General features: G+C 32.6%; 1 protein-coding gene across 1 annotated transcript; it reads right to left on the reverse strand.

Annotated features, from left to right (window-relative positions):
• Nucleotides 1-369: 369 nt before the first annotated feature.
• Nucleotides 370-16,076, reverse strand: LOC129000402 (clavesin-2-like). Its single transcript, XM_054427366.1, has 8 exons — nucleotides 16,031-16,076; nucleotides 15,106-15,270; nucleotides 11,984-12,075; nucleotides 11,548-11,698; nucleotides 4,557-4,753; nucleotides 3,840-3,950; nucleotides 2,281-2,425; nucleotides 370-480 (listed from the first exon to the last, which is right to left on the reverse strand). The coding sequence occupies exons 1-8, from the start codon at nucleotides 16,074-16,076 to the stop codon at nucleotides 443-445; spliced, it is 945 nt and encodes a 314-aa protein (XP_054283341.1). The 3' UTR covers nucleotides 370-442.
• Nucleotides 16,077-17,605: the final 1,529 nt, after the last annotated feature.

Raw genomic sequence — 17,605 nt, forward strand, 5'->3', positions numbered from 1 at the left:
ATCACTTCGAAAACACTTTTTTGGGTCCAGGGGGACCCAAAACGGATATATCCACTCAAAACTTTAACTCGAAAATTTTTACGAAAACAATACTTTCTCCATATACTATGGTATAGGGGGAGAAAGTAAAAATTATTTTTTCTTTACTAATTGTAAAATAAAAACAATTAATGATATGTGCAAATATAACAGTGAATACAAAATGAGTTAGATATATATAGGTGTTGTACATACGATGGGTGATCTGTAGGCTATTAGCCACCCTACATAACATTAAACTCATATACTAAAAAAATAATTGTGTTGCTAGAAGTGCACTAATTCAAGACATTGTATATTGGACATAAAAACTCTCACAAGTAAAATATATAATATATTTACAAATAACGTAATAATATAAACATATAAAAGTCGTAGGCTTCTTCTCTTTTAAAACGAATGTCTAGTTGACTTCGCTTTTATATCCATACTGCTTCCATTCTGAAAAAAATAAAAAAGGAGATTATTATTTTAAAAAGTCTATGTAATTTTAGTACGAAAATTAAATTACTTTTCATATTTAGGTTAAGGCTAGTAGAGGTTAGTAGGTCACTTGAGATTAATTTAAAACTTAGCCCCTTAAAACTAGGGGTTGATTACCTTTTTCAGCTCTGTTTTTGGCTCTGTATCAAGTTTAGGGAGCTAAAATCTATATATATAATTCTGTAAGACCAAATTTTTACCAGAAAATTGTGGACGTCTGGTAAGTCGCAGAAAAGTGGGAGGGGTCTTAAATTAAAGGTCTTGACCCCAGGGACTCGGGAAAAATAGCAGAATTCCCATAAAGTTACCAGAAAACGAGATATAACGTAAAATATCCACCATAAGAAATGCATGGGGACTGAAAAACGTCTGCATTCTATCAGCTGTTACTTATTTATTTGCAATGTTTACATTTATTCTGAAAGTCAATGTTGGTAAATAATGTTTCAAAATGAATTGTGTTTAATTTTTTTGTTTTTCCGTTTTTATAATGAGTGAAGTAACTAAACAGGGTAGGGGAAGACCTGCAAGACGTGGAAGAGTGTCCAGGAATTCAACAAACTTAAGAAATGCAAAAGAGAACGTCATGTAGGGCCTAACTGTGAAAGAAATCCAGAAACTGTTTTACAACCTATCTTTAGAAGAACGCATAGAAAATGAGTTGAGTGTGGTTTTTTACAATCTAGGTCCTCTTAAAGCACTTGCATGCATTGTGGCGCATTTCCCTTCGCAGAGGAGGCCACAAATGGAAATTTCAACGCATGTTGCCACAATGGGCATGCCACAACCACAAGTAAATGACGAACTAAAAGAACTGTTTTTACATGATTCGAACTTCATAAAAAACATTATAAGGCAATACAACCGTTTTTTGCGTCGCTTTCCGCTCCACAAAAAGAGAATTCCGGGAAATGGGCCTTACTGTCTTACAATTCAGGGACAAATTCATACCTAGATATATTTCTGACTTACTACCGCGAAATGGGGAGTTGCCCTCATAATAATTAATAATAATTTTAACCTTTACATTTGGTTCTCAAAATTGAAACTATAACAGAATTCGTAAGCTTACAAAACAAATCTTCAATTTTAAACTAGAAAAGATGTGCAATGTTTGGCTGTATGATTTCAGCTCTGATTCGTCGTTCTCCGGGCTCAGGCCAAACCGTGTGCACGTTTCCATTTGTTAATATGTTGTGTTGTTGATTTAATCATTATTTTACAATTGTATTTCATTGACACATCAGAAGTAACTAATATACGACTCCAAAACGGAAGGAAAACCAAGATATAAAACAAGAAACACTGTTAAATTTTAAGTAACATAAAATTGATAATTAATTTTAAAAACATATTTAGAATATTTGTCTTTTTATATATTTTTTATTGTAGTCTAAATTAGGGGCTATGGCCCCTACAGGCCACTAGTATTTAAATACTATGCAATACTGTCACGTGACCAAGTGAAGTGTTTCCCGTTAGGCGACAACTAGTTTCAAACATAGGGGTAAATTTTCAAGCTTATACAACACACATTTTCCATAATCTTCATATTTAGCAAAACTTATCATCTTTTGTGCTATCGTCTGAATGCGTATGACGACTTAAAAAACACAGGGGGGAAGAGAATGTATTAAATAACTTAGTGTTCGACTTTAAAATGAACCTTTATGTTCAAAACAAGGGTCGCTTCATAGAAATAATATTAATACAATATTACAGGTATTTCAACCTTCTATTTCTCAATAGTTAACCTACCTTTAAACTTGTGCTCGTTCATCCTAACGTAGGTCCTAGTTGCTCTGTTGTTGAATGTCGGTCGGGAACCACCCCACTCTACAGGTAAGTAGACGGGGTCTATGTGCTTGTGGAGCGACTGCATGTCTCTACCGTGTAGAAATATCTAGGAAGAGAATAGGTAATAAGACAGTAGAACAATAGTTGCAATAGGACTTTACATAGTTATCTACCAGACTCATCCACTGTGTTAAAAATAGTTTTGTTATATTTTTTCTATAATATACACAATACGTGTTATTATGTATTATCAAAGAGTAAAGAGAAGACATTATGTATTTTGTCACTTCATCTTTCTGCCTCTAGATTGTATAGCTTTGGTATATACACAGGGTGTCCCGTAAGTAAAAAAGCTAAACTCCGGAAATGGCTTTATGGGTCAAAATGAAAATAACATCAAATTTGAATCTTTTTCCGTAATCACCTCGTTCACCAGAATGGCCCCTATTTACTATATTGTATTTTTTATAGAACATTTGTTAATCCTTAGATTGTTTAACCGATCTTTATAAAACGTGGTATGTAGATTAAACCAAGTTTGTTCCAACGGAAGATTTTTACATGGAGGCCATTTTAATTATTAGAATTTAAATTACTAAAAATTGCTGCTTTTATAAAAAAAATTTCAAGGCCTTTTATTTAAAATTTCAAACGTCCTATCAAACAAAACCAAGTTCAAAAAGATTTAATAAAAAATTGCTTAAATATCACAATATTTAGCTGTAAAACGAATTAGAATAAGGGTAAGATCAGGTCGCACCTGATTTCACCTTACAATATAATCTAAAATTAACTCTAATTGGATTGCATTATTTGGTATTCAAGGAGTAAATTTAAGTGACAGGTTCAGATCATGTAATTTAGTCCACAAGATTGTCCTAAATTGTCCTATTGTCGAACTTTTCCTATACAATGTTAATTAGAGTATCGGTCCAAAGGGCTTTAAAATTTCGTAAATAATAATTGGACTATATGATAATGAAAAGAATAACTACAATGTTAATATTTTGCATCGTTAATATGTTTTAATTGATTTTTAATTTCACATTGTTGCACATCTAATTAAAATAAAAGAAACAACATCAAGATTAATTCTACTTTTTCTATTGTTTAACTATTGTTCAAGGATGTACTCCAAGAGTTTTCAAAATAATAAGGTAATTATTTTGAAAGCACATAATGATTGGACACTATGACCACGGAAAAATAACTATTGAGTGTAAACCTACTTTCTTTACATGTATAAATACTTTTTTCACATTGCCACACAGCTAATCAGATTAATTTTTTTGTTAAACTAAATTATTTCCAATTAAATTATTTATGAACAATTTATCTTAAACATTTACAGTAAAATGTTAACTTTATTCCAACTTTTTAAATTTACAATTAACAAGTGTACCTTAGTAGCTGAAACTATTATTAATTAAGTTTTAACTTATAAGTAACATTTTTTAATTCATATGACTGAACTTTTGAATGATTTACATATAAATGTTTTTATTGTTTCAAACACTCACCCTCTTTCTGAGCTTCTTCTTTAAGAAAGGCCTAAATACAGCGTATATCGCATTGAAGTAGAAGGGTTGGTTGATGACGTGGACTGCCTTCACTCTCAGCGGGATTTTGTCCTGTTGAAACCAAAAATATGTTTTACTATTTCTTTAATACAGTATATCGGATTTGAAGCTGACCCAGCTTTAAATATAGTTTAAAACGATAATATCCTATAGTACAGTACGATAAATAGTTGGTAACTAATTATTATTTCAGAAATTCAGTTGAAATAAAAACATTATCTGAGTATCTAAAATTAAATAAGGGTTGGTAATAACGATGCATTTTTAATTTTTATAATTATAAAATGTAATACTGTATTGGGTCTCATTGAAAGGGAATGACTTTAAAACATTATATAAAACTTAAATTGAATCTTAAAATCCAAAAGTAGCCTAAATAAAAACAAATAAATATTAACTTGATTTTCGTGTAGTTTTTATTCGGTGTGTCATCTTAATAGGATGTACATAGACTCAAATATTTGGTAGAATAAATTGTGTACATAGAAAAAACCCACTGTAAATTCATTATACACTTTAAATTACTATTTCTTAATTACTTGTGATGTGATATTTTCTCCTTGATGGTGAGTGCCATTCTAAAACTGTTCATAACTCTAATAATCCAGTTAACCATTGCTACTCGGACATACTGTACTGTATTGTGATATTATTCACCTGTATGATATTAGTGAGGTGCCACGCTAGCGAGGGTGAGATGAGCCTAGCCTGCTGCATGATGGTGAGCTCAGCCAAGTCTATGATGACTATGGTCCCCATCACCTGGAGGGTGGGGTCCTCCATCATGATCTCGAAGATGGTTGTCCCCATGCGGAACGACTCATCCAGTGGCGACTTGTCCAGGTCTATTTTGGCTGCGGAAAAAGAGAGTGGATTAGAAACGGTATTTTGTTGGGTTTCGTTTATGAAATACAAAATGGCGCGAAGCTGTCAATTACATTGGAAATAGAAAGTAGACTTTTGTATCATTAGGCCTATAAAATGGCTGCTTTATACACATTTTAAGTGTAACGTTTGAGTGAACTGATTAAAAATATTTTTTGATACATTTTCTCTCTTTTCAGGGAGGACGTTAAATTAGTGCTTTTTCATTATAATTCCAGACGACATACTAGCAGCCCACAATATAATCTTTACATTAGGTTGTAAAGTTCAGTGTTAAAGTTAGTCAAATAACCGTATAATTTAAAATAAAAACATCACCAATATTTAAGGAATTTTTAACTTTATGAGACCTAAGTTTTGTGATGGGTCTGATGATGAGAATATCTGGCGAAAGGCCTCATAAAATAAAAATTCATCAAATATTGGATGATATTTTATTTTAAATTATATTCATTCCAATATTACCAGTTCTTAAAAAAACCGTATAAGTAAACCATTCTAGTCTAAATAAACCTGACAGAACTAACCTTAGAATGCAATTAGCTAGACCATATTGAGGATAACTCTATAATGTAGTAGGCTATAATTCGTGTAATATAATGTGTGACGAACCTACTGTGTATGGAAGAAATTGTACATGTTCTTGTCAAGAAACATGAAATTGTAATAAAACTCCTCATATCTATTGCTATTTTAGTCACCAAGGAGCTTGCTGTGTTGCTTGATTAGACTGTTATTTATGTTCTTTTTTATTCAAGGATCACATTTTGCTCAGTTCCATATTTATGTTCACTTAATCCACGGATAGTGAAGATTAGCTTCTACACACATTCCCCACACCCAGCAACATAGCTAAGACTTGACTCTTGACTGGTACAAGCTACACAGGTCGACCACCTTGACTTATAAACTACCAGAAGTGACTTCTTCCTGCAATCCTTGCATGGGTCGAGTCGCTGTGACAAAGTATGCACCACTCTTGGGTGGATAGCTTTACATTTGAATATGTAATAGTTGAATAGTTCACGTTGGTCAAAATCAAACTTAGACCACATTCAGGACCTATGTCATAATTCTTAATTTCATAACCGTAAAATGTGCATTACTTTTCCGTAACAAACTTTTAGCATAAACCCTCACATCTAATTTGATCAGCGAACAAACATGAGAATGTAATATACCAATATAATAATTAATTCTTAGTGCAACTTATTACTTAAAGAATAAGTTTCTCTTTTCTGTATAGAAAAATATTTGGAAACTTCGTTCTAATAAGAAAAACTTTAAGCTAGCTCTGTCTTTCTAATTAAAACAATTAGGAGTTCTAATCACGAAAAAAATTAATAGCATCATTAATACATCATGGAAACAAATTTGTTAGCTTTCGTCACAATGTAATTATTTAGTCCGAAAATACTTAAGACGTTTCAGTTATATATATTTTTGAGTCGATTAATTGTCTCATTAGTATTTTGTGTTAGTAGTCAAAGTGTAATTTACTTGTCTTGTAGAAATTGTGTATACATACATTTTTAATATTATTAAGTACTGATTTAATTATGAAGTTTATAGTATTTTTAAACAAAAAAATCTTAAACGGTGACGATAAAACAATTCTATTGCAATGCTATGGATTTTGATTGTGTATTTAATATGCATTCATGTTTTAAGTAAGTAAGCGGGCAGCTGATTTGGCGGCCCTAGGGATGTAAAAACCTGCTCGGTCCCCAAATAACGATGACAGCTGGCATGGCCAGCAGGCATGGCCAGCAAAACGTAACTTTCAGCCACCAATTAACGTATGTAAACCCGATAAAAACATCATAGTGTGGTGAAAAATATTATTGGTTATATATAATTCAATGAAATACAAATTTTGTTTTGAACATTCAAAGTTGCATAATTATTTGTAATGCATAAGAGAAAGTTCAAATACAGTAGAACATAGCATAGATTCATCATCCAACGCGTTTTAGAACAAAGATAATGTTCTGTTTTCGTCGAATAATTCAACCTACTCGTTAATTTACATACAAACGTCGCGTCGTTGAGCACTTCCTTGTCCTAATTTACTGAGTGGCTTCTAGATTTTGAATGAACGCTATTTTAAATCGTTCATACCCATCAAACTAACGATGGCCCCTTCTGAGGGTCTCAGCAGAATCAGTATAAATTATAAACAAATATTGTTTATTATTTATGATAAATTATAAACCATTGATGGTTTTTTGACGAATTAAAGCAAACTAGAAAGAGGTCTGAAGAGAGGTCCAACAAAAAATTAATGCAGATGATAACCGGTTTTTTTCTAATCGTTTCAAATCCCCGCGTTTTCGGATCTTTGTGCTGGTCTGTTTCCTGCTCTAATATTGGCCTTCACTACATCAACCGGGAAACCGGTTTAAAAATCATGTAAAAACGTTCCCACTACATACGTCAATGCGTTTAGGTTTTAATCGCATTGTCTGTGGATCACGTGTAATTAATTCAACCGGTTCCAATCGTCCTCCATAGTTTTTATAAACATTTTTTGTCACTTCTTCTCACTTATCCAGTGGATGAAATCGTATCAACATGTACAAAATCTGGATGTAGATTTTCACAGATATGTGCAGAGTGGCATTCAAACTAATCTTGGACGTTTTATTTTACAATCTTAAACATAAGTTATTTATAAGATTTATATCAATCGGTTTGTGTTGTTTCACACAAGTATCTACAGTTTCTTAACCCAAACCTGTAAATTATAAGTATAATAACTTTTTATCTTAAACTAGCTGGCCCAACAGACGTCGTCCTATCCTAATGTGGTTTTATGTCAAAATTTTAATTTAACTTTATGTAGATTGATTACTATGTAATCCATCACAAAAGTTTAAACTGACTCTTGTCAACATTAACCAAAGTCTAACTAAAAAAGTTAAAGTTCACTAATTCGGAATTGAGTGAGGGTCAAAGATGCATTTTCGATCAACCTCCATGACAAGGATTAAAAGCAATGTTCAAAATCAATCTCAACTCTGAAATAATTCGTTTTGTTTTATTACATTACATTACATTTAAAATTTGGTTTTTATGAAAACTGATCGGAATACCTGAATATCTTAAACGATATTTTGGCCTGTTTACTCTTGTAAAACAATAACTTGTTACAAACAATTTTTTTTTTAATCTCTGAATACGGATGTATTCATCAAAAGCGAGATTGAAGCTATATTCAGACTCAACCTTTTAATATTCAAGTAATTTCAAACCGGAAGACAGTTCTCCCAGTAATATATTTAATTACCACACTCGCTCCGGTGGTCGAGGTAGCTCTGGTGAGATGCACTTTCTAGTTTATCTGGGAGTAGTGCGGAATATTGCGTTTCTGTACTGTGCAAAAAGGGAAAAACTAAATTTTTTTTACCAATAAGTCAATCGGACAATCGTTGAGGTATGCAATATCAACATGTATATTTCCTAACATAGCTTTTGTACTGTTAAACAAAATTTGAAAATTAATTTAATATTTTGGTCGAAATCTTGTGAACCATATGCATACTATCAAGATTATTTTATAAATGGACGTCATGTCTTGTTATCCCTTTAAAGAATCGATGATTTACAAGTAATTATACCCTGATGTTAATTTAAATTCCTTTAAGATGAAATGGAATATTTTTCAAGGTTTGGATCCATTAAATACACAATTTTCGCTAACTCTATTCTTTAAGTATCCATAATAGATATGTATACAATGAAATTAAAACATAATAAACACATAAATGCATGAAAAATATTATATAATTATAGTATTAAGTATTTATGTGATGTAGTTTTTGTTCAATATACAAGCATAACTAATTCAAAGCGTTTTCAAACTGGTTTAGCTACTGGCTATTTTATTTTTATAGCGAAAGCATCAATTATAATCTTTAAATTGGTTAAAACCTTTTTTGTCCTAGGACACTAGTCACTAGCCCAGGATTTGTTCACATTAGAACAGGCTTTACCTTTGAGGTTGCGGTATTATCACTTAGATAAAATCCATTGATGATTTGGGAGGCGTTGAACCAAGAGTCCCTCAAAGCCCCCCCCCCTCACAAAGTCCCTCGCTCCCCAATCGGTGTAAAAACATTAAAAATAAATCATCAAATCTATATAACTAAACGTTAAATTATTCCTTCCTATTGATTACGTACATTTCAACTTGATCATTTATGAATGCTTAAGGATATTTTCAATCATCACATGACAACAATACAATTATTGTTATTACTATTGCCCATCGGACAACCCAACATTGCTAGTTCCAGAAAACGATTACTTTCTTTCTCCAAAGACAATCGGCCGTTGGTCATTTTCTCAGCTGTTATTGTTATTGTTGTCATAACCAGTGTTATGTGTCTAATTGACGTTATCGTGGAAAATATCACAGTTACTTTCCCTGCTGGCCTTTGTCCACTGACCAGCGGCTTACAACAGTCATGATTGGGGACCAAGCATGTTGAAGTGTTAGTGTTTCAAGAAACATTATTTCACTGGACGTTTGTGGTTGTAGCAGATCAAACTTATGGGTTTTTTACATTAATAGTTCAAGAGTGCTTTTGTCATTTTATTCGCCATTATTATATTCTAATCCTCATTTTAATTCGTTGCAGAATATATATGTAAACAGACCTACCACGTATTCCGAACGAATAGGTTTTTAAGTGAAGTTATTACAGTATCTGAATATCTAATCAAGATATTTTACACATTTTTAACGTGATAAATGTCAAAACTTATTCCTTTGTTGCTCAATAAAATATTACAATTTTGGAAGTTAATTTGTTAGCCATTATTTTAGTATTACAGTACACACTATTACCATTATTCCTCAGTTTATAAAGTTATCTGGGTACTAAGGTATACTAAGTCAAATTTTGCCTCAAAAGTAACAGTCTGTCATACATTATTGAGAATAATTTAGTGATAAGCTTAACTAATGAAAACTAGTTACGAATGTTTAATCCTATATTACATACTTTTATCATTTATTTGTTAGAATTTTCTTCAAAATTAAGGTGATATTAATGTGGATATCAGTTGGTATATGAGTATAACTCTCTATAACAACCGATTGATAAATTTATGTTCTTGCAAAAAAACTTTATAGAGATTCATAAGACACATTTCGTACTATGAAAACATCTAACTAGAGTAAAAAAATTGAATTAGATGAAGTGTGCTAAAATTATATGCCTACCATGTCCGTAAACAGCATCAAAATAATTGATAATGACTTAGTTTTTAATTCATAACAACGATATCCTAAACTTAACTTGTTTTGAAGAGAGAAGTTATTTGAAACCATCCTATAAAGAAAGATAATTTTTCAGCGTACTTAAATTATACCTTGTCCATGAACAATGTAAACTAATTGAACTCAAGCATCATAAATCAACTATACAACTTCAGGAATTCAATGAAAATAGTCAGTACAAAGCTGGTAAAGCCCTGATCGTCCCTATAATGTCCTTTTTATGGTCCAATCATACGACAAGCCTATTCCCTTCATGCCCAACGCTTTGTGTTTAAGGACAATGGGTGTTTTACACTTGCCGTAACTCGTACAATAATACCCACAAGTAGGTCGAATATTTAATAAGATTGAGGTATATTCTTAAGGGGTTTCCCGACTCCAAATATCCAGATTTATTGAGATGTTTTGCTTAAGGGGGTTTGGTCAAATGTTGATTTTTTTTAATCAATCGAAGATGATCCCTGGTAAATGTTTCGTCCTGATAGACCAGCAATGGCAGTTTTGAGGTATATTCCTATCAGGTTTGTGTAATAATATATTTCACTATTAGTCTTGAAAGTGGCCCATTTAAGGGCAAGATAGTGGTTTACAACTAACTATTGAGCCGCTGGATGAATCGGTTGTGGTGAGTCGGTTGTGATAAGTCGGTTGTGATAAGTCGGTTGTGATAAGTCGATTGTGATGAGTCGGTTGTGATGAGTTGGTTGTGGTGAGTCGGTTGTGGTGAGTAGTAAACAATATTCATCACGATGCAAAAAGTCACATGAATTGTCTTGTATTTAAATGGTAAAATATTATTCCATACTATTGTAATTATTTTTAAAGTAGTCATAGCAGAAGGCTGCAATTAATTTAAAAGTTAATGACCTCATTATAATTCTGTAATACTATAGAAATACATGCATTAGTGATCCTGTTGAGCTAAACAAAAACTTCAATTGTTTAGGAAAAGTTTGTTTGGGGAATACAAAAGTTTGCTTTAACAAAGAAAAATTATGTTTGGGACCGGCGAATTCGTACATTTTGCCCGATGGGAAATATACGATTTTAGGATAACTCAGCTGTAAGGAAATGAGCTATTTTTTACAGAGTGGTGTAAAGTGTTTTATCAAACTGTTTTATTCAACTATTTATAAACCAACTAAAGCGCTCTGGTATCTATCCAATGAGGGAAGCGAACCTGTAAATATGGATATAATTTTGAAATCAGTTGGTTGACATCAGCACATCCAAAAGTTACTAGAAGAATCAAAACTAAGAATATATTATATAATCGGATGATTAGTCTATCAGGTACATCTTGAGTCAATGATAAGAGCTGTAGCAAGGTCAATATCTAAAGCGGAAACAGTGAGATTACTTATCTGTATTATCAATAACATTTCTGTAACTGAAACATTCTGTGGAGTAATGTCTTTTCTCCATGTAGCATAGATATTCTGTTTTCCCCACTCTAGAATTTTCAAACAAACTCACCAGGTATTAGGCCACACATTTTTCTGCCCAGGCGGTCCTCCCCTGGTATACTGGCGAAGTGGCCCAAGTCATACACAACGCTGCACTCTGACGGGACACAGTAGGAGTAGTAGTCTGGGTACTTGGCTTTGAAGTCGTAATACTGCTTTACCTTTGACACAAAATTATAGGTTATCAGTGATAAATTTGTGTAACTACACTAGTTATAGCATATATGTAGTTCTGTGTTAACTACGTTAGTAAACATAAAATTATGTTATTGGTCTAGCTTTTGGAGGAGGTTGTTTTTCAACATTAACATAGGAAAGGGTTTCCCGACTTGGAGATGTTTTAAAGTTTTGGATAGCCTCTGTAGCTCTAGATCACAACATTATTATTGGATTAAAACCTTAGTGACTGGCGGAGATAAAATATATTTATTTACAGCTTTACTTACACACTGAAACGCTTTTTCCACATTGTGTTTTCTTCCTCGCAGGAATGCCGAAAGGAATATGTCGTCCATTCTGGCATGTAGGCCTTCCACACCTAGAAAATGTAAAATGTGTATTAAATATATACTTTTATACTACACAATTTGTCAACCGCTGTTTATGTGATAAATGTGGATATACATAATCCATGATTGATGGTGCACCGGATTCAGAAACTGGTGGAGAATGTGAGCAAATAGTTATTTATTTTGTAAGTTCTTATACAACCAACTACTTCAAACACAGAATTTATGAATTTTCATTTTATCCTACTGCTTCTCTCACGAATAAAATTAAATTACATTGCAAATGAGATTGACTAAATGATGTTCCCAATCAATTTCACCAGTGCATAAATTGTGTTGCAAAAGATTGTAAGTCCAAAAACGATTTAATTTAGAAAAGACCACGAGCTAATTACGGTTACGGTACGGTCCTGCGTTTATATTTATAAAAGCTTAAATCTCATCGTTCGCATATTTATGTGAAAGGCAGATTGATCTATGTAAAGATAAAGAAAAAAGAAAACTTGTATGATTAATAGTGATTGAAAGATTTTGATTGTTTAAGCATTAGATTCTATGAGAATTTAAGTTTAACTTGATGGAAAAATCTGTTAAATCTACACAGGTAAACATGTTTTTCACCAAACGTACTCATTATTGTTAAGTTTACTTGCAAAGTAAAAACTATACATTAGCAGGTTTAGTGTCGATGTTAATAAAATTACATTCTGTACACTCCGATACCATAAATAACTTTACAATATCGTATCAAACTTCGAGAAATTTGTTACATCTATAACATTTTGTGGGTTCATAGTTATAATTATACACAAATACTTTAAAAACTGTTGGACAAATTTTCATAAGCTTTACACACATTTGCCTAACCCCACTTGGTAAGTTTGCAATGAAGCTAGATTTGGGTCTGAAAACATACATCCAACAAAACCCCGTAATCCGAACGTCCACTAATCCTAACGCCTCATTGCTGTACTCTATACACAGTACAGTAGTTCTTTAAGACAGATTACTTCTTGAAAAGTGCAATTGAAACAATTAACTCTACTTTACAAGTGCTCGCACAAACAAAAGAGGTCAAGCGAATCAATGAAGCGGGCGAATCTGCAGAATTGTTACAACGAAATGCATCAAGGCCTTGAGGGTATCTTTGAATAAAACATCAGATAGTAATGGAGAGTTAGTGACAAAGCTGAGGATTATCATAATGTACATGTAATTACTGACAAAAGATGACACAGACTAATCACAGGCATACGTCAATGTTGTCTACTAGTGCTTCTTGATTATAGTCTCCAACATTGAATATTTTTCGTGTTTTTGAACGCCGAGGTTATGCATTTTTCAAGAAAAACGTTGGACCTTTTGTGTTATTTCACTACTACTCAGTTCACTATCACTAATTAGTATATTAGGCCAGGTTAGGTTAGTTTAGGACAATGTTTACGGACCTTTTCCATTAACATAGTCCTAACCTAATATACTAATTAGTGGTAGAGAATTAACGGAAAAGGTCGTCCAAACTGTTAAAGATCGTGTTTTTCTGCTTGGTTATCGTCATTAAGCATCAAATTGAAAAATTACAACTCAATGCTGCTGCGATTGTAAATAACAACATGTGCGCTTTTAGAAATCGGGTTTAATGGGTTTAGAAACAATTCGTGGTAATTCTTGTATCTGAGGTAGAGAATAATAATTTCCGTTCAGTCCTATTAATTCTTGCTAGATAATTTCGATCCGACTGTATTCATTGAACATGTTTAAATTTGTGATCGCTGCGAAACCATTCTGGTTATATTTAAATCAGGCTAGCTTTGTATCTAAGCTCTTCTGATTGTCATTAAGAATAATTGGACAGGCTTTACTTTAAAATCAAGCTTAGCATATACAAAATACGCGTAGCTTTAACATTTTATAAATAAGTAAAATTTTATTGTATGAAAACTGTAAATTAAGAAATGGTTTGTTTGCGTGATGGTTGTGAGCTATTTTTCTGTAGATGTGCAGAATCCCTTTATAAATTAAAATAGACTAAAAAAGCACGAAAAATGAATTTGAAATTAAAAAAAAATTAACATGGGTCTTATGGGTTGCCATGCTTGTGACAAAATAACAACAAAATATAAACAGAAAATCAAAACAAACTTATATATTGAAATACCCCCGCCGCAGCAAACCTGCAGACTAAGCGAATTTACATTTGCTTAAATTGATATACAATTAAATATATTTAAATATCATTAGGTTAAACGAACCTAGGTTTGCTTCTACAGGGATGCTAATAAAGTGTGTTTTTAGTAAAATAAAAATAGCTTAGTATTAAATAAATAAATTTGCCAAGTTTTATCAAAATACTGTATATCCATAAACAAGCAAACTGCAACATTTTACAATATTTTCCATAAGAATAAAATGGGAATTTTAATTTTTTTTTTAATTTTCTCCAATAACAACACAAAAACACTTAATATACTAAATTATTTGTCTATTTAAGCTATTTAAAATGGTCTAGAGAGAAATTGGGAAATTTTGCTATTTTTTTGCTCTAGTTAATTCAGTAATTAGATCCCTCGAATACAACTATTTTAGCGGTAACAGTTTGTTATGTTCAGTATAAATTAGTATGTATGGGCTATGAATTAACAGCTGTGTCTAAGGAATTTCGGCCTTAGTCACTAACAAGACTACAAGATCGCGCCACTCATCCTACACTCATCTCCATTTCATACTTGGCTTAAAATACCTACTATGTATGGTCGCCATTTCATTGAACAGTATTGAACAGCATAAGACTTAGGTTTTAACTTTGACACCCACAAAAAGCTTTAAACTGAAAGATTAATAATTAACAATCAATTATTCTCCTTAACAGGTTAAAGAACATGTTTATCCCTGTTTGTTTCATTTTCATCGTGCATCGGCTTTTACGTTGTATTTTAATCATAATGTTTATGTTTATAAAACTTTCTAATTAAACATTGTAGGCCTATACATCATTAAATTTTATATTATAGTATATTAACAATAAATGCATCTATTATTCAACAAAAGTACAAACCAACCTTCCACTAATATTCTAAGTTTCCTAATATTTTCTGCAAGAGCTTCCGGTGTTTCGTGCAGTTCTTTCTCGGCGACTTTTCTAAATTCGTTCTTGATGTTGGAGGGATCTGAGCTTGGTCTGACGATGCCATCTATGTCTGCTTGCAATTCTGTTAAGTTGTAATCTGGAACAAAACACATTCATCAGTTCTCAGAGCTTGATGAAAACAATAACAGCTCATTAATATTGCCAACCTTTTAAAACGCCATTAGATAAGAACTAAAGACCAGCTATATGTTCCACAAGCTTACAATAGCTCAAGTTAACATAATACAAAACGGAGTTAAACATAAGTATTTATAAGAATAAGAAAAGACGGAAAATAACGAAACCTTGATGAAAAGCATTCAAAAGGCAGAAACCGGTTAAAATAATAAAAACGCAATATTTCGTACGGTGGTAAAGAAACGCAAACATTTAAAATGTTTTTTTTTTGTTTTTTTTTACTTATACTCTTTAAACACTCACCAATCCGACAAAAAAATATGTTAGACGGCTTATGCACGTTTAAATACTGTGTTTCATGATGCATAAGCATTAAATACTGTGTTTAATGATTCATAACCATTAAATACTGTGATTAATGATTCATAAGCACCTTGAGTTTTTGTCATAACGTCGTATATGATTGTAAACGTTGTTGTAAATGCAATAAGGATTTATTATATAACCTTTGTTTCGCCAGTACAACTAAATAGATTTTCACGATTGAGGTTTAATTACAGTGGATCTTGCGGGAGGACGAATGACAGTTAAGAAGGCAGTTCCGTTTAGGGCTTCGCCCCTCTAGCCTTTGACTTATTTTTAGAGGATGCTTTCGAAATACCAAAGCTGCTGACCAACTCACGTTAAACGGGTTTAAATCTGAATTAATTGTAATTTACAATTCATCAACTGATTAACTTCCGTTTCACTTCTACAATTAGTCATGTTTTAAACAAGATACCAAAAGGTTTCCACAAGAATCATACAATTTAACTTCGTTTTATGCGTTACCAGTACATTCCTGTACGCTAAAGATTATTCACCACCTATCTTTTGCAAATACAAAAGTAATTATGCCACATTACAATGTAGGCTAACCTGTAAGATTATTGCTTATTCAGCCTGTAGAGACCTTCTCAGATCAAACGAGTAATATCCAGTTTTGTAAGTGAGCTACTTCACTTGCAAGAGGTTCGGTAATTTTAACCACTTGGCTTCACAATTATACTAACTACTCTCAAGCTCTTTACAACTAACCACCTGTTTACCAGTTGGTTTGTTTGTAAATACAAATGTCTCGAGGTTGCATTGTTTCCAGCTACCAAGGTCAAGTATGAAGCCTCCAGTAAGGAAAGATTCCCAAGGTCGAGACAACGGTCCTGGACAACAACCGGAGGCTGGGTTGAGGATGGCAAGGTATTTGAGACAAACTGACGTATAACTACAACGAGTCTTTCTACTAAGTATAAGCTTTCAAACAACTAGTCCCACTTTTTTTCAAATAACAAACTAGATACATTATTGTCCAACTCCGCCCGGAGGCGACATCTAATCTCTACGCTACATATCAATCTTTAACTTGTACTTGTTGTGCTCTCGGATGAGATATGTAGTGTTAAGTATAAAATATTCTATATACAGTATATAAGGTTGGACAGTCGGTTTTGACAGATTTCTGACTACCGCATTGAGTTGGGATTAGCCCGTTTGTAAACACGATGACTACTAGAAACAAAACCATACGAATCTACATAATCATATTCTATTAGTTTAAAGTAGCACGTTTAAACAAACAATCGTTATTCAACAATCGATATAAAACACTTTGCTTACTACTATCGCGATTGCCACGTTTTTTTTACTATGTTAAATTCTAAATAATAGTCCAGTTTGTTGGATTAAATAAAACTTGTTTATAAAGTTGTTGTTACAGATTCAAAGCATTACCTTTTTTAATCATTTTCTTGACCTTACCTCTTTCTGTGCTTCTTAACCCGTATCGCTTTGACGAATCGCGTGCATAGGGGTAAACAAAAGTAACACAAATCTCTATCTAACGGGGCAAAACAACGAGCGTGCAATGCCCTCGTAGAACCAAGAGGAACGTGTCAAATTTAAATTTCAGATCCGGTAGAGAAGGTAGTGTTGGGACAATGGAGAATGAGTGACTTGCGATTTACCCTCAAATGAATCATTCAGTAACAAATTAAGAAGAAGAACAAGGACGAGTATCATTTACCTGATTAAGACAATCTGAGAACTCATCTGCATCTTGATTGTTGACTGTTCTGATACGACTACAACTTAGATTAATTTTGACTGTAGGGAGGGAATTCCCCGATGCGGATAAAACTATATCCTCGCCTAAGAGGCTATATAGGATGAGAATCATATAACTTGGATCAGTATGAATGTATAATAGAACTTCATCCACAAACTAGGCCAGCCACCCCGTACTTTTATACCATGCTATT

This window comes from Macrosteles quadrilineatus, unplaced genomic scaffold (genome assembly GCF_028750875.1).
Source record: "Macrosteles quadrilineatus isolate MER2022 unplaced genomic scaffold, UCM_ALF_1.0 Scaffold_8__2_contigs__length_117827958, whole genome shotgun sequence".
Taxonomy (NCBI): domain Eukaryota; kingdom Metazoa; phylum Arthropoda; class Insecta; order Hemiptera; family Cicadellidae; genus Macrosteles; species Macrosteles quadrilineatus.